This window comes from Bufo gargarizans, chromosome 6 (assembly GCF_014858855.1).
Source record: "Bufo gargarizans isolate SCDJY-AF-19 chromosome 6, ASM1485885v1, whole genome shotgun sequence".
NCBI classification, from domain to species: domain Eukaryota; kingdom Metazoa; phylum Chordata; class Amphibia; order Anura; family Bufonidae; genus Bufo; species Bufo gargarizans.
In genome coordinates, this window is record NC_058085.1 from 262,737,177 (window position 1) to 262,763,181 (window position 26,005).

The 26,005-nt window shown below is 43.4% G+C and overlaps 1 protein-coding gene across 1 annotated transcript; it reads left to right on the forward strand.

Annotated features, from left to right (window-relative positions):
• The first annotated feature begins 5,219 nt into the window (after positions 1-5,219).
• PFDN4 (prefoldin subunit 4) lies at positions 5,220-23,542 on the forward strand. Its single transcript, XM_044299939.1, has 4 exons — positions 5,220-5,269; positions 7,928-8,035; positions 11,876-12,013; positions 22,873-23,542. Exons 1-4 carry the CDS (start codon positions 5,246-5,248, stop codon positions 23,002-23,004), a joined length of 402 nt encoding a protein of 133 aa, XP_044155874.1. The 5' UTR covers positions 5,220-5,245; the 3' UTR covers positions 23,005-23,542.
• Positions 23,543-26,005: the final 2,463 nt, after the last annotated feature.

A 26,005-nucleotide genomic window follows, 5' to 3' on the forward strand; every position in this document is an offset into this window, starting at 1 on the left:
GTATCTGTACTCTCACTTTAAGTTATTTAAGCACTTTATGATCTCTCTGAGAGGTATATCTGAGGTCTAATAGTTCTACTTGCCGAATTTGGTCACAATTTGCAGTATGCAGTTAGCAATAACTAATTGCAGATGGGTTGAGTATGATCTGGTATGGTTGTATGCAATTTGGATTGTGACCTTTGTAGTTTGCAATTGGTGGAACTGTAAGTAAACACACATATAACTGGTTCAGTATACAGTTCTAATCACTATATTAACAGTAGGAACATCATATAACTGTTTTAGATACCTATTTTGGCCTCTGCTTCCATAAAAAAACAGCTCGTAGGGGACTGAATGTCTGTTCATCTTTTCTCCTCTGGTGTAATGATTCTAGCAGCTCCTTCTAAGGGAATTTCCCACACAGGCTGTGTGTGAGACTGGCTATGATTTGTCAAAACTCTTGCTGTGTGTTAGACTGGCTGTGATTGGTCAAGACTCCTGCCCAGCAACAGCAGTTTAACTCTATGCTTTCTGTTGTTTCTGCTGTGTCAGTGAGCTTACCTCACATTATATAATGAATCTTAAAGGCATATTATTGTTTCTGCTTCTGTGAACACAATATATATAACAGTTATATGACATCCAAACATGAAGTCACAGTAAATAACTCTGCTTTTGTCTTTAACACACAAACATAGGAACTGTATTAGGGCTATTGGCAGGTTTAGCTGTATAAACATATAAGCTTTATTATCAACCTAGGACAGGTCTTAGCTTGCCAGCTACACCCTTTTTATGACTTTTTAATGCAACAATATTTTGTTGCACAGAGGTTTTTATGCTGTCCTCACTATCTTATATTTACACCAGTTTTAGGTGTAGACAAAACACTACTCCACTCATGGCACACACAGCAGGAAGATGTGCAGTACACCAGACCTAGGGTGTAGGGTATCTACAAAGTTTAGTTTGTTATATAATGTTTGTAATGTTAACCCCTTTACGACATCTGCTGTACATGTACGGCGTATATCGGGTCTTTAAAGATGGCGTCCGCTCTGGAGCTTAGCGAGTACCATAGCTAGCGAGTGCTTGTTGTTTCATACACCCACGGCTAATTTCTGCGATCGACGGTAATGCAGATCGCAGACATTTAACCCCTAAGATCCCGTGGTCAAATGCATCTGAGTAAAGCTTCCCCCTGGCAGAGATCGGCAAGGTGTTCCTTGAAAGTAATGAGTCTGAGCCTGTACTAGGCTTCCAGGCTATTACTTGTATTTTACAATTCACGCCAGCAGGTGGCAGCACTGAACTATAATATAACACTGAAATATAATATTGCTTAAATAATATATATATATATACAAAGGTAAAACTCAAAACATTTGAATATTGTGCAAAGTTTATTTATATTTATTTCAGTAATGCAACTTAAAAGGTGAAACCAACATATGTGATAGACTCATTACATGCAAAGCGAGGTATTTTAAGCCTTTATTTGTTATATTTTGGATGATTATGACTCACAGCTTATGAAACCCCAAAGTCACAATTTTGAGGTCCCCTTTGCCCAGGAGGTATGGATTAATTAGCTGACTAGAGTGTGACAATTTGAGCCTAGAATATTGAACCTTTTCACAAAATTCAAATTTTAAGCTGCATTAATGCAACTCCTTTTAATTTGTATTACTGAAATAAATGGACTTTTGCACAATATACAAATTTTTTGAGTTTCACCTGTATATTTAGTGTTTTTTTCAAGATAGAATGTATTTGTCTCCACTGGGTATTGTAACCTGTAATAAACCTAGGATAGTTATCACATCACCCAGTGTTCATGCGCCAGGTACATACCACCTATGTTTAATTTCTTTTGTCGCCAAGGTCCTGTATATAATGATGCCATGTATATGGCTACAAGAGCGAAATATGCGTCAAGGCATTTACCTGGCTATACTACAGCTGTCTTCCCCTGATCATGTCTACAGGTGAGCCCAGTGGGGGCTAATATTTAGATTTGTTTGATTATTCCAGCCTCTATTCATTGTCGGACCTCCCCTACCTGGTCTCACCTGTTATCCCCTTCTTCTTTGGGGCATGTGTTACACTCTTTTTGTGGGCAGTATGGCTGTAGTCCTGTGTTTCCATACAGCACTGTTATCTTTTTCTGACATTGTTACACCTGATTCATGTGTTTTATATTTTTTCTTGATTTTGTGTAATAAAATTTATATTTTGTGATATTTTTTGATGGGTATGGTTTTCTTGTTTCTGTTTGGGGAACATATTTGTAGGCTATATAGTGTGTGTGTGTACACGTGCCTTTATATAGCATTGGATGAGGCTTGTTTGTTTTTTCTGTGAGCACTAGTGCCTTCTCAAACAGCTGATCGGTAGGGGTCCCAGTGTCAGACCACCACAGATCAGATACTGATGACCTATACAGAGGATTGAGGAGTGTCACTGCAAAGGGGTAATCAATATGATGTTATATTGCTAAGTTAAATGTTGTGATCTGTTATATTTGTGTAGCTAATAGCATCGTATGGACAATTAAGGGTTAAAAGCCTGTTAGGTTGCCAGGAGATGGACCTTGGTCCGCCCCCTGGTTAGTTAGTCAGCAGTCTGAGTTTAACTGTGCTACAGTTAAGACCTACATGTGCAAGCTTCTCAGAGCTAGGTCGGAGCTCAGAGAACCTTCATCTCTGACACGTGTACAGCCATGGAAACTACATCAAAAGTGCTCCAGAGAAAAGGAAATCAGAAGGTCCAGAATCTACAAGGCCATGCACTGGAGTCAGTAAGCAAGGTATTGTGCATGTTTATGGCAGAGAGATCTTACTGCTGCGAGAGGGAACACAGCTAACGTACCCTGCCACACTTTGATACGAACTGGCCATTTGTGCCATAATCTGCACCCTTCAGCCCAGGGACTGCGGAAGCTTACCAAGAACCACATTGCCTGCCTAAAGTTCTGCAGAGAAAGACTTTGAGAGAGACAGGGAGGAGTACTCCAATGACTAAGTTATCGTCTTAAATGCGTCAGCGTTAAATAATGTTCACATCTGGATTTTTATTATTGAAGAAATTATGTTTACATGATGTTCGTACTACTGACGCCCGCTGGATTCTTTGCTTCTGCAACTATTGGATTTACTGGGTCTGGGTGTCGGCCCAGAGTTTCCGAGCAACATTACTCTTAGGCCTCTTGCACACGACTGTATGGCTTTTTCAGTAACAGCTTAGCTGGACCTTGATAGAACAGCACTATCCTTGTCCGTTATGCGGACAATAATAGGACATGTTCTATCTTTGAACGGAACGGAAATACGGAAATGGAAGGCATACAGAGTACCTTCCTTTTTTTAGTTTGCGGATCCATTGAAATGAATGGTTCCGTATACGGTCCGTATACGGAACGCAAAAAAAAGAAACAGAAACTGAAAAAAGAAGGCCCCTTGCACACGACCGTATGGCTTTTTCAGTATTTTGCGGTCCGCAAAAAACGGATCCACAAAAAATACGGATGATGTCCGTGTGCATTCCGTTTTTTGCGGAATAGAACAGCTGGCCCCTGATAGAACAGTACTATCCTTGTCTGTTATGCGGACAATAATAGGACTTGTTCTATCTTTGAACGGAAATACGGAAACAGAAGGTATACGGAGTACCTTCTGTTTTTTTGTGTGGATCCATTGGAATGAATAGTTCCGCATACATATATACGGAATGCAAAAAACGGAACGGAAACGGAAAAAAAAAATGTTCGTGTGCAAGAGGCCTTACTGGGAGGCACTAATGGGGGTATTATTCTTAGGCTACATGCACATGACCGTATGTGTTTTGTGGTCTGCAAATTGTGTGCCATCCGTTTTTATTTGCGGATCCATTGTAACAATGCCTAAAACAGACAAGAATAGGACATGTTCTATTTTTTTTTTGCGGGTCCACGGAAAGGACATACTGATGCTGACAGCACATGGTGTTCTGTCTGCATTTTTTGCGGACCCATTGAAATAACTGAACAGACACGGAAACAAATAACTTTCGTGTGCATGTAGCCTTACTGGGGGGGCACTAATTCTGGGGCACACTAATGGTGGCATTACTATTACTGGGAGGCACTAATGGGCCAGTATTAACTATTGGGGGTGCTAATGGGGGCATTAATATTATTGGGGGCACTAATGGGAACAGTATTAATTCTGAGGGGCACCAATGAGGGCATTACTATTACTGGGGCACTAATGGGGGCATTACTATTACTGGGAGGCACTAATAGAGGCATTAATGCTGGGGGGGGGGGGGGGCACTAATGGAGGTATTATTAATTCTGTGTGGCACTAATGGGGGCATTAATATTACTGGGGGGTACTAATGAAGGCATTAATATTATTGGGAGCCACAGTATGACAGCGACTTAACACCCCATGTTCAGCCACGCCCCCACGACCACACCCCCTTTGGTCAGTATTTTTTGTTGGGAAAGGTGACAACCCTAGTCATTGAGGAGAGGACTCTCCTGCATAACGGAAACCAGACGGATCCGTTAAGCTGGCCATAGACTTCTTTTATGACGGAATGCCTCTAAAGGCATTCTGTCATTGAATTGCGTTATGGTCCGTGGTAACGGAATCCATAACGCAATTTAGCATATACCCGAACTTAGTCACAGTCCCTGCAAATTTCAGGTGAAAATAGATGGGGTTTATGTAAATCCTGGGGGGACGGGCCCATTAATCCTGAATTTACCAACGGCAACGTTGGTAAGTATGAGCATGCTAGCCTATTTTGTCACTTATTTTTGATGGACTTTGCAACAGAGACTGTAATAAGCCTTTAGCTACTCCCTTGCCCTCATCCAGTTATTGTACAATATAAAATACGTATACTGCATGTAATACTATATATAGTAATGTACAGCCATCTGGTGGGTAATACCCCTACAGTACACAAGCGGCCACATAGTCCTCCTGTGTACAGAATTATCCTGAGCGCGCAGCGCCATCTAGTGGCCTAGCCGCGCAGGTCGCCCATTCTGGTAAAGATCGTTATTAGGACCGTACCATTCACCTGCTCGTGTATCGTACCTCCATAGCTTATTTCTCACAAACCTTACCTTCAGTTCACCGTGAACTACATGTACATTTTCCATTATTGTTGTCGCTGCATTAGAAGCGTTTTGTCCTTCGAAATCCTTTATATGCATATAGTGAGGCGGTAAGGTAACGCCCTCTGCTAAGAATAGTACAGTCCTAAGATGGCGGCCACCATGAAGAAAACGGTGAGGCAGATCCGGGGTGGCGATATTTGAGGGTTTGGGGGGTCTTTGTACGATTTGAGGCTCTGAGGGGTCGGTGTGGGGGTTGGGCAGTTGAGCGACGTTGTCCATTGCTATGTCTGTATAAGGACCTATCCTCTATAGCTATGGCCAGTAATGTAGCTGCTGTCATCTCCATGGAATGCGGGAGTCCGGGGGAACTAACTGGAAATCCTGGACCATAGGCAGACATATTATGTGTCCTACCCCTGTGGTCCCCCAGTGGCTCTATAATTAGGTTAGCGGGCTTTTCTGGACCATTGGGTGCCGAATTAGCGGACTTTACCTTTAGGCGTCATGCACACGGCTGTGTGCAAAATACTGATACTGTCCATGTTGCATTTGCATTTTTTGCGGACTAGTTGATTTTAAAGGGTCCGTAGTCTGCATTTTCAAGTGTAGGACATATTCTATTTTTTACGGAAAGTACACGGATCATCCGTGTGCGATCCCCATCTGTATGTCCGTTCTGCAGAATGATAGAATATGCCTGACAAAATGCGGACCATGGACCCGTTGAAGTCTCACGATCGGCGCCGGTCTTTATGTCCCCTGCGCTGCTGTGTGCTGAAAACTGCAGAAGTAAAGATACATTTGTTGCGGCTTCCAGAGGATCGGTCATCAGTAGGGATGAGGGAACCTGTGTATAGGTTCTGGTTATCTAAGGGCTCTTTCACACCTGCGTTCTTGTCTTCCGGCATAGAGTTCCGTCGTCGGGGCTCTATGCCGGAAGAATCCTGATCAGGATTATCCCCATGCATTCTGAATGGAGTGAAATCCGTGCAGGATGCATCAGGATGTCTTCAGTTCCGGAACGGAACGTTTTTTGGCCGGAGAAAATACTGCAGCATGCTGCGCTTTTTGCTCCGGCCAAAAATTCTGAAGACTTGCCGCAAGGCCGGATCCGGAATGAATGTCCATTGAAAGGCATTGATCCGGCCTTAAGCTAAACGTCGTTTCGGCGCATTGCCGGATCTGACGTTTAGCTTTCTTAGAGTGGTTACCATGGCTGCCGGGACGCTAAAGTCCTGGCAGCCATGGTAAAGTGTAGTGGGGAGCAGCATACTTACCGTCCGTGCGGCTCCCGGGGCGCTCCAGAGTGACGTCAGAGCGCATTGATCGCATGGCACATCATCCATGCGCATGGGGCGCTCTGACGTCACTCTGGAGCGCCCCGGGAGCCGCGCGGACTGTAAGTATACCGCTCCCCGCTCCTACTATGGCAACCAGGACTTTAATAGCGTCCTGGATGCCATAGTAACACTGAAAGCATTTTGAAGACGGATACGTCTTCAAATGCTTTCAGTACACTTGCGTTTTTCCGGATCCGGCGTGTAATTCCGTCAAGTGGAGTACACGCCGGATCCGGACAACGCATGTGTGAAAGAGGCCTAAGAATCCCGTTATGTATTCCGCTACCACGGACCATAATAGAAGTCTATGGACAGCATTCCTCTTATAGGCTTCTGTGGTACATGGCGTCATATGATTCGGTTATGGTCCATGGTAGCACAATACATAACGGGATTCTTAGATACACCGAACTTGAAGCACAAGTTCACTCTACACTAGTTATCATTATTAGCATCCCTTTAAAGGCGTTTTTCTATTTCAGACAATGGGGGTATATCGCTCGGATATGTCCCCAATGTCTGATAGTTGCGGGTACTACTGCAGAACGGGGCCCAGAAAGTTTAGTGGAGGGCGCACTGTGCAAGCGCAGCCACCCTCTATTCATTTTTCATGAGTGCTGCCTTGGCTATCTCTGTCAGGCCTTACGCTGGGTTCACACCTGAGCGTTCGCGATGGAGTGCTCTGTATGCGCGATTGTACGGGCGTTTGCAATCGCGCATACAGAGACAAGCGAACCCCCATTGTCGCGTGTTCCCGGAAGTCTATGTACGGGAACGCGCGACAACACGCCCCAAAGAAGCTCATGTACTTCTTGGGGCGTCGGGCGTTTTACATCGCGATCGTACGCGCTGTAAAACGCTCAGGTGAGAACCATTCCCATAGGGAATCATTGGTTCTTGCCTGTTGAGCATTTACAGCGCGTAGGAACACGCTGTAAAACGCTCAGGTCTGAACCTAGCCTTAGACGTGAGTGGGAGTGGTGGCTGTGTATGCTCAGAACGCTCCCATTCACTTCTATGGGGAAAGCGCTTGGTGGTGGCCTGGATCCGGGGTCCTCCAGCCACCACTTACCCTGCTCCTTTTTCAATATAGGTGCGTGTCCCTATCAGACAATGGGGGCATAATCTAGACATACGCCCCATTGTCTTGGGTGGGAATACCCCTTTAAGCTCAGGTCCCACCTCTGGCATCCACATCTAACATATCCTGCCATAAATGTCTGCGATAAGTAAACCCCTGTAATGCTGAGGTTTTTGAGGTTATATATTGCCAGTCTTGTCATGTTTGTACATTTCATTGTGGTTTATACTCCAGTCACATCCAAAGCTGAAGGATTCCATGTCACTGCTGCCCTCTGCTGGTTCAGAGCAGGCAGCTCCCCTCCCTGATGTCCCAGGGGATAACTGCTAGAATGTCACTGCCTTTTTCCTCCAGTCTTGTAGAATCCCTGCCATGTTTTACAGCAGTATGTGTCATCTATTCGCACAGGTAGCTGAAGACGTGAACGTCACCTTTGAGGACCAGCAAAAAATTAACATCTTTGCAAGAAATACAAGCAGAATCACAGAGCTGAAGGATGAGATTGAAGTGAAGAAGGTAACATCCCCAGTCCTGGCCTGCGGGTGTGATTTAAAGGGGTTGTCCAGTGGGAGCAGTGATCAGCACTAACTTCCGGAGCTGAAGCTACATAGGACATCTGATCACAAGAGGTGTGGGGTGTCATACCCCCACCGATCAGCTAATAATGGCTTATCCTGAGGATAAAAAAAGCTGGGCAACCCCTTTTAATGTTCCTGTAGTTTTACAACAGCTGGAGGGCCGCAGGTTGATCATCCCTGCTGTAAATCACAGTAGAGGGGGTGTTGGGATACACATGATGTCGGTTTTATCCCAGCAGCTGAGGTGTGCATTACAGTGCCACCTATAGAGTCTCGCTCATGGCTGCTCTATATAGTACCAGTCACAAATGCCAACAGCCTCTTCATATTTGCCTCCTCCCAGTTCCCTGCTGATTATTTTTTATTTTTTCCCCCATCCTTGCCTATGAGCTGAACTCCAAGTTAAAGAGGACATGTCACCAAACAATACAATACAATCTGCAGGCAGCATGTTATAATGCAGGAGGAGTGGAGCAGATTGATATATAGTTTTGTGGAAAAGATTCAGTAAAACTTGTAATTTATACTTTATCTCTGCTTTTACTGAAAGTAAGAACTCCCCTCTGTAGAGGGAATGCTATCAATCGCCGATAACACCCCTTTCCCCCCCATGTACAATTGAAGCCAGAAAAAGTGGAGATTGAAATGTACAAATTACAAGCTTTACTGAATCTTTTTCCCATAAAACTATATACCATTCTGCTCAGCCACTCCTGCTTTATATTATGCTGCCTGCAGATTGCACTGTATTTTGTAATGGCAGGTTCTCTTTGGGGGCGGTAACACCCATTCAGGTTGTTATATGTATTTTATTAAGCCAAAATCTGGAGTGGATCATAAAAGGAGAGAAAGTATAACCCTAAGTTCACACCTGACCGTTTTACAGCGCGTTCGAACGCGCTGTAAAACGCTCAACACGTGAAAACCAATGCTTCCCTATGGCCCTGGTTCACACTTGAGCGTTTTACAGCGCGTTTGAACGCGCTGTAAAACGCCCGACACATAAACAAGTTCTTGAGCTTTTTTGGGGGCGTTTGTCGCGCGTTTTGGCCATAGACTCATTGGACAACACTGCAGTCAATTACACAAACGCGCGTCAAGCGTTTACTATTGCAAAAAACGCGCGACAAATACGCACGTAAAACGCGAGTCTCAGAAACGCTCAGGTGTGAACCCAGGGTAAAGCACTAGAATTGTTGCGATACCAAATTTTGGATTTCGATACCGTAAAAAAGTATTGCGATATTCGATACCACGTGAAAAAACACACCAAAAAAGCCACGTGCATTCCGCATTTTTTTCTTATTTTTTTTTGTCTGTTCAGGCGTTCACCGCATAGATTTTTTAAAATATTTTAATAGTTTGGACTTTTCAGACGTGGCGATATGTTTATTTATTTATTATTTATATATTTTATATGTAAAATGGGGAAAGGGGGTGATTTATACTTACTTTTTATTTAATAACGATTTTCCCCTTAGGGGCCAGAACCTGGGATCTTTTAATCCCTTGTCCTATTCACCCTGATAGAGCTCTATTAGGGTGAATAGGACTTCCCACTCCCTGCTGCCCTGCGCATAGTGCACACAGCAGCAGGGAGATTGCCATGGAGGGCTTCGTCCTGGCTGCCATGGTAACTGATCGGAGCCCCAGGATTACACTGCTGGGGCTCTGATCAGAAGCTGCCACTGCACCACCAATGAGAAGGGGAGGGGACCCTGTGGCCACTGCAACCAATGATTTTAATACTGTGGAGGAGGGGGGGTGGGAGGGCGCACTGCGCCACCAATGTTTTTAATACGGGAAGTTGAGGGGGGCCGGCGCACTGTGCCACCAATGATAATTAACCTTTAATACAGGAGGAGGGTGTCGGCAGCAGATCAGCGGCAGTTAACCCCTCAGATGCCGCACCTGAGGGGTTAACTGCCACTGATCACAGCTCTCTGTCAGAGGCAGGGTGCCGGCTATGAGATTCTGCTGCCGTCACCTGCTTCCTGTATTAAAAGTTAAAGATGACCTTTCATGGGCCCGGACTTTGTTAAATTAGCAGGCTACATAGAGCGGCACCCAGGCATCTCCCTGCACTTACTATTATTCCTGGGCGCCGCTTCGTTCGCCCGCTGTGGCCCCCGGTATATTCTCCTGCACTGTATGCTAATTACTACTATCGGAGCAATGGGGAGGAGACATCAGTTTCTCTCCTGGGTGTTCCTTCTTCCTGGCTGTGACGTTCTGCAGTGCGATTGGACAGCGCTACAGGGAGAAGGAATGCCCAGGAGAGAAGCTGATGTCTCCTCCCCATTGCTCTGATAGTAGTAAATAGCATATGGAGCAGGAGACAGTAATGGGGGCCACAGCGGGCGAACGGAGTGGCACCCAGGAATAATGGTAAGTGCAGGGAGATGCCTGGATGCCGCTCTATGTAGCCTCCTACTTAACAAAGTCCGGACCCATGAAAGGTCCTCCTATCATTGGTGGCGCGGTACGCCCGCCCCCCTCTCTTTATTGGCAGTGCGGCATATGGTGGAGGGAGAGACTGCTTCCTTCTTCCCTGTGCTGCTGAGGGAACGCGAGCGCACTGACAGCAGCGCGCTCGTGTTCCGTGATACTAGACTGCGCATCCCAGTATCGAAAAGTTGGAAATCCCGGTATCGTATCGATACTGGGACAAAAGTAGTCTGGGGTTTAAACATGGTGCCAGCTCATAAGCTGAACAGTTGCTGTACCTAGTGGGTGCCCTCTGTTTTACACAGCAGTCACCTGTAGGCAATGTCTGTGATCTTTAATAACGCCCAGATGCTATGGTCAATTGCTACCACAACATCTCAGCAGTGAAACACTGGGAACTCTGCGCCCCCAGGGATTGAGCAGTTCCTTCTGCACCAAAAGAAGGGCGCTGTTTGGTTGATATGGCAGCTTCGCATCCTCTGAATGCTCTGAGGCCTTCCACAACAAATGTTCATGAATGAACATTGCTTCTCCCACAGACGATCGCATGTTCAAGTTCCCTAGATGCTCTTAAAATAAGTGTGACAAAATATAAAAATTCAAATAACTGTCCCCTTCCCCATATTAAAAATAAAGAATAGAGATTGTAGAATTTCCACGTCCCAAAATGCCTGTACTATTAACATATAAATGTATTTGTTCCATACGGAGAATGCAGTAATAGATCGCCGCACTTTCTAACAAAATTTAATAAAATCAAAAAGTCATACACACTGTAAAATGGTATCCACAACAACTACAGATTGCCGTGCAAAAAAGGAGCCCTCACTCAGCTGCAAAGACATAAAGATAAATAGCTATGGCGGTCAGAATATGGCGATGCAAAGAAAGAAAAATCCTTTAAAACACAAGAAAAACTATATAAATGGGAATATGTTGTAATTGCACTGACCTAAAGAATAAAGATAACAGGTCAGTTTTACCGTATAGGGAATGCGGTAAAAAATAAACCCATAAAACTGTGGCAGAATTTTATAAAATTTTTTTCCAAGTCTGCCACATTTGGAAATATTTTCCAGCTTCCCCCTACAATTCAATACAAAATGGTGTCTGTAGAAACTACAACTTGTCCTGCAAAAAACAATTACTTAGAAGGCTATGTGAGCGGAAAAAATAAAAAAAAAGTTATGTCTCCTGATAGGATTAATAATCTATGTTCAATTTCTGGGGTGTATTGAAACATTACTTATATAATCCTACTGTACTTTGGGTGGGCTATACATCTATGTATAATCTGATTGTTGTATTAACACCCATATACTTCTCATAGAAAGAGCTTCAAAACCTAGAAGATGCCTGTGACGACATTCTGATGCTAGAAGATTCTCTCCTTATCCCTTATCAGATCGGAGATGTTTTTATTAGTCATTCCCAAGAGGAGACCCAGGAAATGCTAGAAGCTGCTAAGGTTAGTCATAGCATGTAACTGCTGTAATATTGCCTCCTATGTGTTCTAATGTAATTACTATAATACTGCCCCTTTGTACCAGAATATAGCGCTTTTCATGCGTCTCATACTATCAAAGCTCTAATTGTGGGTAAGTTGGCAAGAGCAAAGAGAAACTTCTCTGCCCCCATAAAGCTTCAACAAAGAGGCTTTTGATATTGAAAGTATACTTTTAAAACAAAGATACCGACATTGAGTTTTAACCCTTAGGAGGGTCTTTAAACATGGTACCTGCTCGCACATGCAGCAGGTGCCATAGCCAGTGGGTCTCTGCTGTTTCAAACAGCAGAGGCCCATGGCTAATGTCTGTGATTGGCAATAATGTCAATCACAGGCATTTAACCCCTAAGTGCGACCACAGCATCTAAATGGCAAAAAACCTGGAAGTGCACACTTCTGGGTTAAGACCGGCTCACCGTGCGGCAATCGGGGAAACTGGTCCTTCGTTCTAACACGGCAAGTCTGTCTTAAGAGACGTAGCTTATTAGAGCTGCAGTTCCTACGTTGGTCTGCATAGGATAATAGCAAATAAATCAGCTACTGTAGTTCTGTAAAACTATTGTATAAGCTAAAAAAAAATTGACTAGCTCCTAGAGGGGCTAAAGAAAAGTAAAAACATTAAAAAAAATAAAAAAATGTGATCAAAAAGTCACACACACTGCCAACATGATATCAATAAAAAGTACAGATCGTCTCGCAAACAAATGACAGCTGACACAGCTCAGTAGACATAACAAAAAATAATAATATGGGAGACAGAATATGGTGTAAAAAAAAAAAAAATATATATATATATATATTTTTCAAAAAAAACTACATGTATGTGGTATCGTTGTAATCGTATGAGAGAATGAAGATCACAGGTCAGTTTTGCCACATATGGAATGCTGTAGGAACAAAATCCATAAAACTGTGGTAGAATTGTGTTTGTTTGTTTATTTACTTTTCTTCTATTTTTTTTTTGCCATATTAAATGGTGACATTAAAAAAGTACAACTTGTCTCGCAAAATAAACAAACCCTCATACGAAATCCAAAAATGTGATGCGTGTCTAATGGGAATAATTCCTGAATTTGAGATCATATGACAGTATTACTATTTAAAGGGAACCTGTCACCAGTTTTTAACCATAAGAATCATCGTCATACCTACTATACATGGAAAAATGGAAACTCTTCACGCATATTTTTAATCAAACGTTTGTCAGGCCGATCTACCAATGTCAAGGTGGCTTCCCCAGATGGGTACCTGACACTAACCGAACTGCCTCTCCTGGGCCTAACCTAAGCCTAAAATGTTCAGGGCGATGTAGGAACCAGCTACATTTATACTCTGCTTAGAACCCTTGGGCAGATGGGTGGGTGTGCTCAATCTAAAGGAGGGAGCTACCCTTCAAACACACAGCAAGAAAATTTAGACTAGCAAATCCATAGTCGCAGGTGCACATCCATAAAGCTAACATACAGACAGCAAAATATGGCAGCACACTGATATACAGGCAAACAATAGAACTAGGGATTAGAGATTATTCTGGATTAAAGTAATACTATACCGACTATACAGGAAAAATGGAAGCTCTTCCCGCCCATCTGCCCAAGGCTTCTGAGCAGAGTATAAATATCGCTGGTTTCTACACTGCCCTGAATATTGTAGGCTTAGGTTAGGCCCAGGAGAGGCAGTTCTGTTAGTGTCAGGTACCCATCACGTTTTATTAAAAATATACGTGAAGAGTTTCCATTTTTCATGTATAGTAGGTATAATCCAAAATAATCTCTAATCCATAGTTGGGCTGCAGTAAACGATTATTTTAGAAATCGAGTATTCTATCGATTTAATTTTTTACGATTAATCGAGTAATCTAATAACAAAATAAATCATTTAAAAGAACGTTTTTCTTTATAAAAACTCATCAGCCCCCGCCACCATAAATATACATGTTACATCTGTCAGCGTATCACATACGACACATTATACTCTCAGTACTTTCCATAATGCAACAGTTCTCTCCGAGAGGTCACATTTCTGAAGAGACGTAGCGCAGCATTATGTATATTATATCTATGTGCATGTATACAACATAAACATACACACGTGGATCCCCATCATATATATTACAGTACATGCCATACCAGCAGTGACTGGTAGACATTACATTGACATGGTGTAGGAGGTCTCATTATAGGGGAACTCTCCAGTCAGTATGGGGGATCCTGGACACCAGGGGGCGCCCCTATCTACATGACATGTAGAGCAATAATTTCCATATTATTGGGGAGCGGGCTGGGGACCCTATGGCGATCATATACAGGGCCCTCTGTCTACATGACATATAAAGCAATAATCATAATTTCCCCATATTTTGCTGGAGGTTCTATGGCAATCTAACACAGGGGCCCCTGTGTACATGACATAATATATTTTCCATATCGTTTTTGGGGGGGCCCTATGGCAATCTAACACAGAGGCCCCTAGAATGCAGCATGTGGAATATAAATAAATAATTTGCATACATTTTTTGGGGGGACCCCTAACATTAAACAAGAAGTCCCCCCAGTCCCTGTGGAATGTAAACCAATTTGCACACCAGTACATTGGGGGGAGCTGGGGACCCCACAGCTGACATGATCAGGGGATCCCCCCAGTCTGTGCGGAACCTAACGCACTCAGGGGACACCTTGTGTACATCGGGGCCCCTGCAGGTGAGGGCCCCATGATCCATTGCACACATAACGTCCAAGGACTCACCAGTCGGTGTAGGGGTCATCTACCGCCAGCAGGATACAGGACTTCCTCCCGGGGCCCCCTGCACTCTGCTCCCCCAGACTCGCCGAGGCCTCCATCTGTTTGACCACGTTGGTGATGTAAGAGAAGAAGCCCCCCCGCCACATGCGCCCCACTCTGCCTGCTCCTGTCTGGCCCGGTGGGGCACTGCAGGTCGGTCATGTAGCCATTGGGGAGGTAGGCAATGAAGCTGCTGTCCGACAGCCGGCGGGTGCAGCGTGGTACAGGCCGGCGGGTGACCACGGAGCGGTGAGTAATAGCAAGCGCTTCACTCCCATTTTGTGCATGCTAGCTTTATGGATGTGCACCTGTGACTTTGGAGGTGCTAATATATTGTAATAAACAGTTGCGGTTTCCAGCTCACCATAGACGTGGATGCACGGGACAAGACCGGACCAGTCTTCTATGTAGAGTACGAAAAAGGAGAGTTCCAGCATCCAAAACCTCAAACAGTTGCTTTGTCTTTATTGAATTTCATAGTGTGAATACATCCAGCGTGCACCTTCACCCACTGCCGTAACAGGTTAACATGTTTTGAACTTTTCTCAGTTCTTAGGGTACTTTCACACATGCGTTTTTCTTTTCCGGCATAGAGTTCCATCACAGGGGCTCTATACCGGAAAAGAACTGATCAGGCATATCCCCATGCATTCTGAATGGAGAGTAATCCGTTCAGTTTGCATCAGGATATCTTCAGTTCTGTCGTTTTGACTGATCAGGCAAAAGATAAAACCGTAGCATGCTACGGTTTTATCTCCGGCGAAAAAAACTGAAGACTTGCCTGAATACCCGATCCGGCATTTTTTCGCATAGGAATGTATTAGTGCCGGATCCGGCATTCAGAATACCGGAATGCCGGATCCGTCCTTCTGGTCTGCGCATGCGCAGACTGAAAATAAGGTGAAAAAAAATAAATGCCGGATCCATTTTGCCGGATGACACCGGAAAGACGGATCCGGCATTTCAATGCATTTTTAAGACTGATCAGGATCCTGATCAGTCTTACTAATGCCATTAGTTTGCATACGTTTTGCCTGATCCGGCAGGCAGTTCCGGCGACAGAACTGCTTGCCGGATCTCTCTGCCACAAGTGTGAAAGTAGTCATAACCTGTGGATGTGCTAGTCTAAATTTTCTTGCAGTAATTAATAAATTAAGCGCATCTCACACCAGTGTGACATGTGTGTACACCGATCTTAATAAATCTCATTCATTAAATAAACTAACAAATTAATCCACAAATGGACGAAGTGAAGGAGGAAAACCTAGTGTTTGTACTTTTAGTAAAGTATAGTAGATGGGACGCTCAGTGTTCTATATACTGTACTCTGCTTGTTGAAAGAACACCAAGAGACTCATCATCGACCAGAGCCGGTAATTTCAGTTTGTATAACGGCATTACTTACTGTATACATTTATACCACAAAAATGAGTGGTTCAAAAAAACACACTAATCGCAAATGGCTAAATAACAGTAAAAATAATTACACAAGATGTTTGGACTGCACCAATAACTGAAAACCCCCCAAAGCAAAAAAAAGTGCTAAAACCGCAATAGATGTTGAAATAATGCATACTTTAATTAAATATCTTAAGAATATATATTACTATACATAAAAATGAGGCATACTGCGTGAAAAGGACTGCATTGCCTCAGTATATAAGAAAACATACATATGCAAATGATGGTGTCCACCAATAGCAAGTAAATAAGGAACAGAACAGATATAGAAGTGCTTGAAGTCTAAGGTGGTAAAAAAATAAAAAAATATATATATATATATATATATATATATATATATATATATATATATAGTAAATACCCTAAGGTACATATAGAGCCACAAATGTCAAAATACATATATGGTAATGAGAAAAAAGTTGTATATCCCAGGAACAAACCAACATAATCAAAGTATCAACTGTGCAGAGGTAGATGTAACCCAAAAAGAAAAGTTTCAAAAGAACGATAGATCACCAGATACTGATCCGTAGATGAAGTAAAAGTGGGGAACTGCGTCCACACCTGACGTCTAGGTGTCTAGCATTCGTAAATTCCGGTTTTTATATAACCCACCATCAAGAATGATTGATTTTTATATGATGCCCCCCCACCTCTTATTAAATTGTCGAATGACTATCTCATCCATATCTTTCAGTGTTCCTACAGTCAATCTCTGACCCTCTGTCAGATTCTATTTATTATCTGACATATTCCTTTGTTCAGACAGAAGGGTTGAGTCGCACTCCACGAGCTCCTGGAAGCGATCCCGGGCTGGGGAGCGTGATTGCAGAGGATAAAGGCAGGGATTTATACTTGTAGAATGAGCAGGTTGACCCGTGCTTTTATTTCCAGCAGAGTCCCTTTGGAGTTGATAGAATTCAGTTAGGACAATTTGTTCCTTAAAAGAAAACGTAAGATTATCGTGACCTCTTTGTTCAGAAGCATTTCTCACTGGATCACTCACTGCTAGTAAATTAGGGCTATCGTCTGCTGAGGAGAAATGCATCCTGACAGTAAGGTCTCCAGCTATATTACTGACATAAAGTGCCGTGTTGTAGACCTTAAAGTGGCAAGTTGGGGCAGAATCGTACAGATTAGAAGATACTGCGGCACTCCATGTCTTCACAAATTTCCGTGTTTTTGACTTCAACAAACAAGCAACGTTTCGACTCGGAGTCTTGTTCAAAATTTCGAACTTGAAAAAGACTCAGTCGAAACGTCGCTTGTTTGGTGAAATAAACACAGAAGTTTTTGAAGACATGGAGACCAAATGGTCCTTCTGAGAGGTTTCGTGAGCAGTGCTTCTCACCTTTCTATGCTGCTATAAGCTGGAGCAGAAGTCAGTTCTTTAGAGAAGACGTCCAAGTGATGTGGCCAGAGGATTTTCTCTGATAAGTTGAAACCCTGCAGTTCATTTATTTCTCGTGACCTCGCAGATATCAAGGATTTTTTTTTTTTTTTTTTTTTTCCCTCTGCTTCGTTTTTTAACTTTGTTACACGATTGGGAACACTAGACCTATTTCTCTGATTCTCAATAAAATGTGAATTACTTTTTTCATCCATATAAAATACATCCAGGTTCTCAGAAGCCGTGGCCGAGGAATCCAGTTCCATAGAGCTAAAATACACACGGAACATGTTATGTTTCTTTCTGTTAGATTTCTTTACACAGAATGAGGTGTGGATGATTTTATAGCAAAAAATTACCTTATTTCATATCCATTAGTTCTGATTCCAGTTTGGCCAGGTTTAAGTTCAGTTTATTATCCACTTTCTGGGGCAATTTTTTAATGATTGCATTTTTCTCATTTTGGGCTACAAAATGTTATATAATGAGACATTGTGTGTAATATATATACACTGGATATAAAAAGTCTACACACCCCTGCTAAAATGTCAGGTTTCTGTGATGTAAAAAAATATAAAAATGAAATAATATGGTTGCATGAGTGTGCACACCCTTAAACTAATACTTTGTTGAAGCACCTTTTGATTTTATTACAGCACTCGGTCTTTTGGGTATGAGTCTATCAGCATGGCACATTTTGACTTGGCAAGATTTGCCCACTCTTCTTTGCAAAAACACTCCAAATCTGTCAGATTGCGAGGGCATCTCCTGTGCACAGCCCTCTTCAGATAACCCCACAGATTTTTCAATCGTATTCAGGTCTGGGCTCTGGCTGGGCCATTCCAAATCTTTAATCTTCTTCTGGTGAAGCCATTCCTTTGTTGATTTGGATGTATGCTTTGGGTCGTTGTCATGCTGAAAGATTAAGTTCCTCTTCATGTTCAGCTTTCTAGCAGAATCCTGAAGGTTTTGTGCCAATATTGACTGGTATTTGGAACTGTTCATAATTCCCTCTAGCTTAACTAAGGCCCCAGTTCTAGCTGAAGAAAAACAGCCCCTTGGCATGATGCTGCCACCACCATGCTTCACTGTGGGTATGGTGTTCTTTTGGTGATTGTTGGTGCAGTGTTGTTTTTGCGCCAAACATATCTTTTGGAATTATGGCCAAAAAGTTCAACCTTTGTTTCATCAGACCATAACACCTTTTCCCACATGTTTTTTTCAAAATGCAGCCTGGCTTGGATGTTTTTCTTTGTAAGAAAAGGCTTTCGTCTTGCCACTCTACCCCATGGCCCAGACATATGAAGAATACGGGTGACTGTTGTCACATGTACCACACAGCCAGTACGTGCCACATATACCTGCAGCTCCTTTAATGTTGCTGTAGGCCTCTTGGTAGCCTCCCAGACCAGTTTTCTTCTCGTCTTCTCATCAATTTTGGAGGGACGTCCAGTTCTTGGTAATGTCACTGTTGTGCCATATTTTCTTCACTTGATGATGTCTTCACTGTGTTCCATGGTATATCTAATGCCTTGTACATTCTTTTGTACCCTTCTCCTGACTGATACCTTTTAACAATGAGATCCCTCTGGTGCTTTGGAAACTCTCTGTGGACCATGGCTTTTGCTGTGGGATGTGACACAGAAAATTTCAGGAAAGACCAACTAGAGCAGCTGAACTTTATTTGGGTTTAATCAGAGGCACTTTAACTGCTTGCCGTCACGGTAACGCCTATAGGCGTCCAGACGGCAGCGCTCTCAGGTCTCAGTGACGCCTATTGACATCATCTCGTGAGACCTGAGATTTCCTGTGAACGCGCGTTCACAAGTTTAACTACAGCCTGCCAGCGCTGATCATTGGCTGTCGGGCTGTAGATTTTTAAAATAACCAATCAAATAGGTATATCAGTTGCTATTTTGTAAATGGCGTCTGATATACCTGCTCCTCTGGTGGTCCCTTTTGCTTGGATCGACCACCAGAGGACACAAGAAGCTCTGTAAGTAGCACCAAACACCACACACACATTACACCCCCCCCCCCCCCCCTGTCACTTCACTGAGGGGCGTATTGGGCATTTTATTTTTTTGCCAGAAGTTAGCAGAAATAGAAGCTTTATTATTATTTTTTTTTCCTCAAAGTGTCATTTTCTGCTAACGTGTGAAAAAAAATTAAATCGTACATGAACTCGCCATGCCCCTCCGTGAATACTTTGGGGTGTCTTCTTTCTAAAATGGGGTCATTTGGGGGGTATTTATACTATCCTGGCATTCTAGCACCTCAAGAAACATGACAGGTGCTCAGAAAGTCAGAGCTGCTTCAAAATGCGGAAATTCACATTTTTGTACTATAGTTTGTAAACGCTATAACTTTTGCGCAAACCAATAAATATACACTTTGAATTTTCTTTTATCAAAGACATGTAGCACAATAAATTCTGACACAAACTTGTATAGAAATTAGGGCTGCAGCTAACGATTATTTGAATAATCGATTAGTTGCCGATTAATTTCTACGATTAATCGATTAATCGGGAAATACGACAAAATTACAAAACAGAGAGGTTTATATGATCTTACTTGAAAAATGATGTTCAAAGGCCATATTAAAACAAATTGTGGACGACACTATTATGGGGGCTCTGTGGACGACACTATTATGGGGGCTCTGTGGACGACACTATTATGGGGGCTCTGTGGACGACACTATTATGGGGGGGATCTGTGGACGACACTATTATGGGGGGGATCTGTGGACGACACTATTATGGGGGGGATCTGTGGACGACACTATTATGGGGGGGATCTGTGGACGACACTATTATGGGGGGATCTGTGGACGACACTATTAGGGGGGATCTGTGGACGACACTATTAGGGGGGATCTGTGGACGACACTATTATGGGGGGATCTGTGGACGACACTATTATGGGGGGATCTGTGGACGACACTATTATGGGGGGATCTGTGGACGACACTATTATGGGGGGATCTGTGGACGACACTATTATGGGGGGATCTGTGGACGACACTATTATGGGGGGATCTGTGGACGACACTATTATGGGGGGATCTGTGGACGACACTATTATGGGGGGATCTGTGGACGACACTATTATGGGGGGATCTGTGGACGACACTATTATGGGGGGATCTGTGGACGACACTATTATGGGGGGATCTGTGGACGACACTATTATGGGGGGATCTGTGGACGACACTATTATGGGGGGATCTGTGGACGACACTATTATGGGGGGATCTGTGGACGACAATATTAGGGGGGATCTGTGGACGACACTATTATGGGGGATCTGTGGACGACACTATTATGGGGGGATCTGTGGACGACACTATTATGGGGGATCTGTGGACGACACTATTATGGGGGATCTGTGGACGACACTATTATGGGGGATCTGTGGACGACACTATTATGGGGGATCTGTGGACGACACTATTATGGGGGATCTGTGGACGACACTATTATGGGGGATCTGTGGACGACACTTATGGGGGATCTGTGGGTGGCGCTGTTATGGAGAGGGGGATATGTGCACTGTTATGGGCATAACAGTGCACAGATCCCTTTCCTCATAACAGTGCACAGATCCCCCTTCCCATAGCAGTGCCATAGACAGATCCCCCCTCCCCATAGCAGTGCCATAGACAGATCCCCCCTCCCCATAGCAGTGCCATAGACAGATCCCCCCTCCCCATAGCAGTGCCATAGACAGATCCTCCCCATAGCAGTGCTATACACAGATCCTCCCCCTTCCCCATAACAGCCCCGGCCCCGATGCTTATAAGTCGGACTAATCACGTCTGCATCTTTATTTTACCTTTTTACAATGACGCTCCTGTAACAGCCAGGCAGAGCGGACGGCGGCGCAACGTCACTCACTCACGTGACGCACCTGCTCCGCCCACCTCATGAATGAAGGAGGCGGAGCAGGCGTGTCACGTGAGTGAGTGACGTTACGCCGCCGTCCGCTCTGCCTGGCTGTTACAGGAGCGTCATTGTAAAAAGGTAAAATAAAGATGCAGCGACCGCCCGCCCGCCCCCATAGCAACGAATCGGCGATTATTCGATAACTGGATTCGTCGACAACGAATCCAGTTATCGAATATAATCGATTACATCGATTAATCGTTGCAGCCCTAATAGAAATGTAATTATATTTGAACAATTTTACCCCAAAAAGTTAAAAATACACTTTTTTTTAGAAAATTGCGGTCTTTTTGGATTAATTTCAGAAAAACTAAAAATCTCAGCAGCAATCAAATACCACCAAAAGAAAGCTGTATTTGTGAGAAGAAAAGGAGGTAAAATTCATTTGGGTGCCAAGTTGCATGATCATTGCAATAAACCATTAAGTTGTGAAGTGCCGATTTGTAAAAAAAGGGCCTGGTCACTAGGGGGTATAAACCTGTGGTCCTTAAGTGGTTAAATGATGGCAGGTGTATGCTGACTCCTATTTAACATGATTTTGAATGTGATTGCTTAATTCTGAGCACAGCTACATCCCCAGTTATAAGAGGGTGTGCACACTTTTTTTTTACATCACGGAAACCTGACATTTTAACAGGGGTGTGTAGACTTTTTATATCCATATATCCACTGTGTGTGTATATGTGTGTGTGTGTGTGTGTGTGTGTACATATATATATATATATATATATATATATATATATATATATATATATATATATATATATATATATATATATATAATATTACAAGGCAAAAACATATTTATCCTATGTCATCAGCTGGTGGGTAGAGAATTGGTGAGCCTGCAACTTACCAGGCAAAGAAGTACTTGTTGGCGTAGAGTGAATGTTAAAAGTACAGATCTCCATTTTTACATTAAAGGGCCGGTCTTCTCTAAATGAAGCTTCACCCTGGTACAATGGTTAAGTCTGGAGCTATGCAGTGACACGTGTCCCGCGATAGCAAGCCTCAGAAAAGTTTGTGATACTTAGCAGTAATTTGCCTGTGACCTGGCTGTAAAAACACAGCGAAATTGCAAAATGGTCGCAGAGACTTCTGTCGCACATGACTTGCATTGACTGTAAAGTTAAACCATTTTTCGCTGCTGCCTCTTTATTTAACTAAAAAAAAAAAAAAACTTTCAATCTTGACTGTTTGCTAATTGATGTAATGTCCTCCCCCCTCATTTTCGTGCAGAAAGGATTACAGGATGAAATTGATTCTTTACAGTCACGAGTAGAATCTATCCAGCAAGTCCTTGGTGATCTCAAAGTCCAGCTGTACGCCAAGTTTGGAAACAATATCAACCTGGAAGCCGACGACAGCTAAATCCTTTAAATTATTGTTTGTTTGGTTGTTTATGTTTTTTTATTGATCAGGCAAAAAAAGCCAGGAGGGTGCTTAAAGGGGTATTCCAGTTATTCCCTATCCATTAATTTCTATTGGAGATAGCCAGTACAGCGCTATGACCCCTACGATGTAATCTAATAATAGTTATCCCCTATCCTTTGGATAGGGCATAACTTAAAACAACTGGAATACCTCTTTACAGACGTGCCATCAGTCTCCCCAAACAGTAGCTATCTCTACAGCATGTGTTTTCATCCATTCCCTGCTCATCTACTGCTGGAGAGATTCCATTTCTCTAGTGCAGCCAGTCAGGTCTTCAGTACCCGGCAACATCACTGACTTTTCTGCTGGGGATTGTAGTTCATTAGCTCCTAGAATGGAAGAGGTCACCATTGCTGTACAATTCAATTACCCCTTTCTGCTCTGTGTTCATAAGTAACTGAGAAATGTATTTGTCCAGACTTGTGGGTCTGTTCTCCTGGAAACTCTAAAATAAAGCAGTATCCTGGCTTGCAAATTTGTTGTATGTGTGATATATTTTTTATTAATTATGGTACTGTGTGACCTTTCTCCTTCCTCTGAATTCCGAAAAAAATAAATATATATATATATATTTTATACCTTTCGATAGAATAAAAAATCTAAACTAACTATACAGACATTGAGAGCGGCGCCCAGGGATCTCCCTGCACTTACTGTTATACCTGGGCGCCGCTCCGTTCTCCTGGTATAGCCTCCGGTATCTTCATATGTTAGGCTCCACCCAGTGGAACCTGCCGGTTTCTCCTTCTCCCATGCTGTAGCACTGGCCAATCGCAGTGCTCAGCTCATAGCCGGAGAGGCTTTTTTTTTTTTTCTCTCAGGCTATGAGCTGAGTGCTGTGATTGGCCAGCGCTACAGCATAGGAGAAGGAGACGCCGGCAGGTTCCACTGGGTGGAGCCTAACATATGAAGATACCGGAGGCTATACCGGGAGAACGGAGCGGCGCCCAGGTATAACCGTAATTGCAGGGAGATCCCTGGGCGCCGCTCTCCATGTCTGTATAGTTAGTTTAGATGTTTTATTCTAGTGAAAGGTCCTCTAAGTTTTATTAATAATTGTCAATGTACAACATTACAGAAGAGATACATATAAAATGAATGACTTAGTATAATCCACGCAGGGAGATATGCCATAGTAGACTTAAGTAAATCGGTAAATCGATGATGAATACATTAAGTAAACAACTAAATGACAATACAATTTAGAGCATTAAGAAAAAACATGGCAGACTTGGGCATAATGACATGTGATTATTTTACAAAAACCAAGTAGTGTAGCACCGCATGGTTGCACGATCCAAGTGGGTAATTATAAACCAATCTAAAGATGGTTGAGAACTTGAAAACTGAATCCATGGTTCCCATTTTGGGGACACTTTATTCCATGAGTGTGTTCTAATAGTGTATAGTTTCTCTAGATCATAAGCTGCTCTGATTGTAGACATTAATTCCTGTAATGTCAGAGGTGCACTGGATTTCAAAGTTTTTGCAATCATAGCTCTAGCTGCTACTATTGCTTGACCGCATACTAGTCTCATGTGTGGAGGGAGGTCATCCAGACCTACGAAACAGAAGACTAAAGATGGCGATAAAGGGATCTCTACCCCAGTGATGGAATGTAGTAGACAAAAAGTTGCTTTCCAAAAAGCAAATACTGGAGTACAGCCCCTCCACATGCTTATATGTTCCAATGTAACCACATTTTCTCCAGCATAAAGGTGAGTATGAGGGGTTAATTTTATGTATATGTGCAGGAGTTAGATAAAAACTGTTTCCCAATGGGTAGTGCCCCTGGATACCTGTTTCACTATAGGGAATGGAGGGCGGAGTCTGGCAGCCGAGCCGGATGCAGGCTGTGTGAAGAGCTCTGCTGCTGACCGAGCCCTTATGAGCATATTACAGCGATTTTCATAGCTCAAAATGGGAAAAATCGGCAAGGATAAGCCTAAAGAAACACCTGGGAAGCTGAGGGCTGCTTCAAATCAAAGCGATCTGGACAGATTTGTGAGAAAGACCGAAGTAAGGTCAGAATCCAAGATGGTGACCGCACGCCGAGCGGCACTGACTACAGGTAAAGACGCTGACTCAGAGGGGGAGAGAGACAGCGATACAGAGGAGACAACTTCTGCAGATGACTTACCTCTATCCAGAGTCTTTATGAGAGACCTCCTGCATGACGCTTTAGAGCCCCTCAGACAGGATCTATCTGAAATTAAACAAGATATGCATCAGCTCAGTGCCAGAGTGGAGGCACTTGAATCTGGGCAGCAATCCCTCATTGAGTTTGGGGAGCAAGTGGCAACTAATATGGACAATGCTCAAGCCCATGTTAACTACCTGTATGCCCTAGTAGAGGACCAAGACAACAGGGGAAGAAGGAACAATATAAGACTCAAAGGGGTCCCGGAGTCTGTTTCAATTGAATCCCTGAAGCATGAGGTGGTGCAGTTTTTCTCCCGCCTTGTACCAGAGTGTCCTCTAGAAAAACTAGAGATGGACAGGATCCATAGGGCATTGCGGCCTATTCCGAAACCACAAGACCCTCCTAGGGATGTCATTTGCCGCATGACCAGCTTCCTAGCAAAGGAGCAAATCCTCGCTGCAGCGAGAAATAACAAAACGGCGGGCATTGAAGGTTCCGTCATTACACTTTACCAGGATCTTTCACCCATGACTCTCAGGAGGAGACGGCACCTGAAGCCTCTCCTGGACATTTTACAGCAAAAGAAACTGACATATCGTTGGCTTCACCCTTTCGGATTACTAATCAATACACCGATTAGAAAACAAGTTATCCGGTCGCATGCTGATCTACAGAGGGTGTGTGAGGTTCTGGACATTAAAGAACTGGATGTTCAGGACTGGTGCCCTGCACAGAATTTGGCCTCATTACCTTCGCTGCCCATCAGAGATTCCTGGCAGGAAGGAACAAATAGAC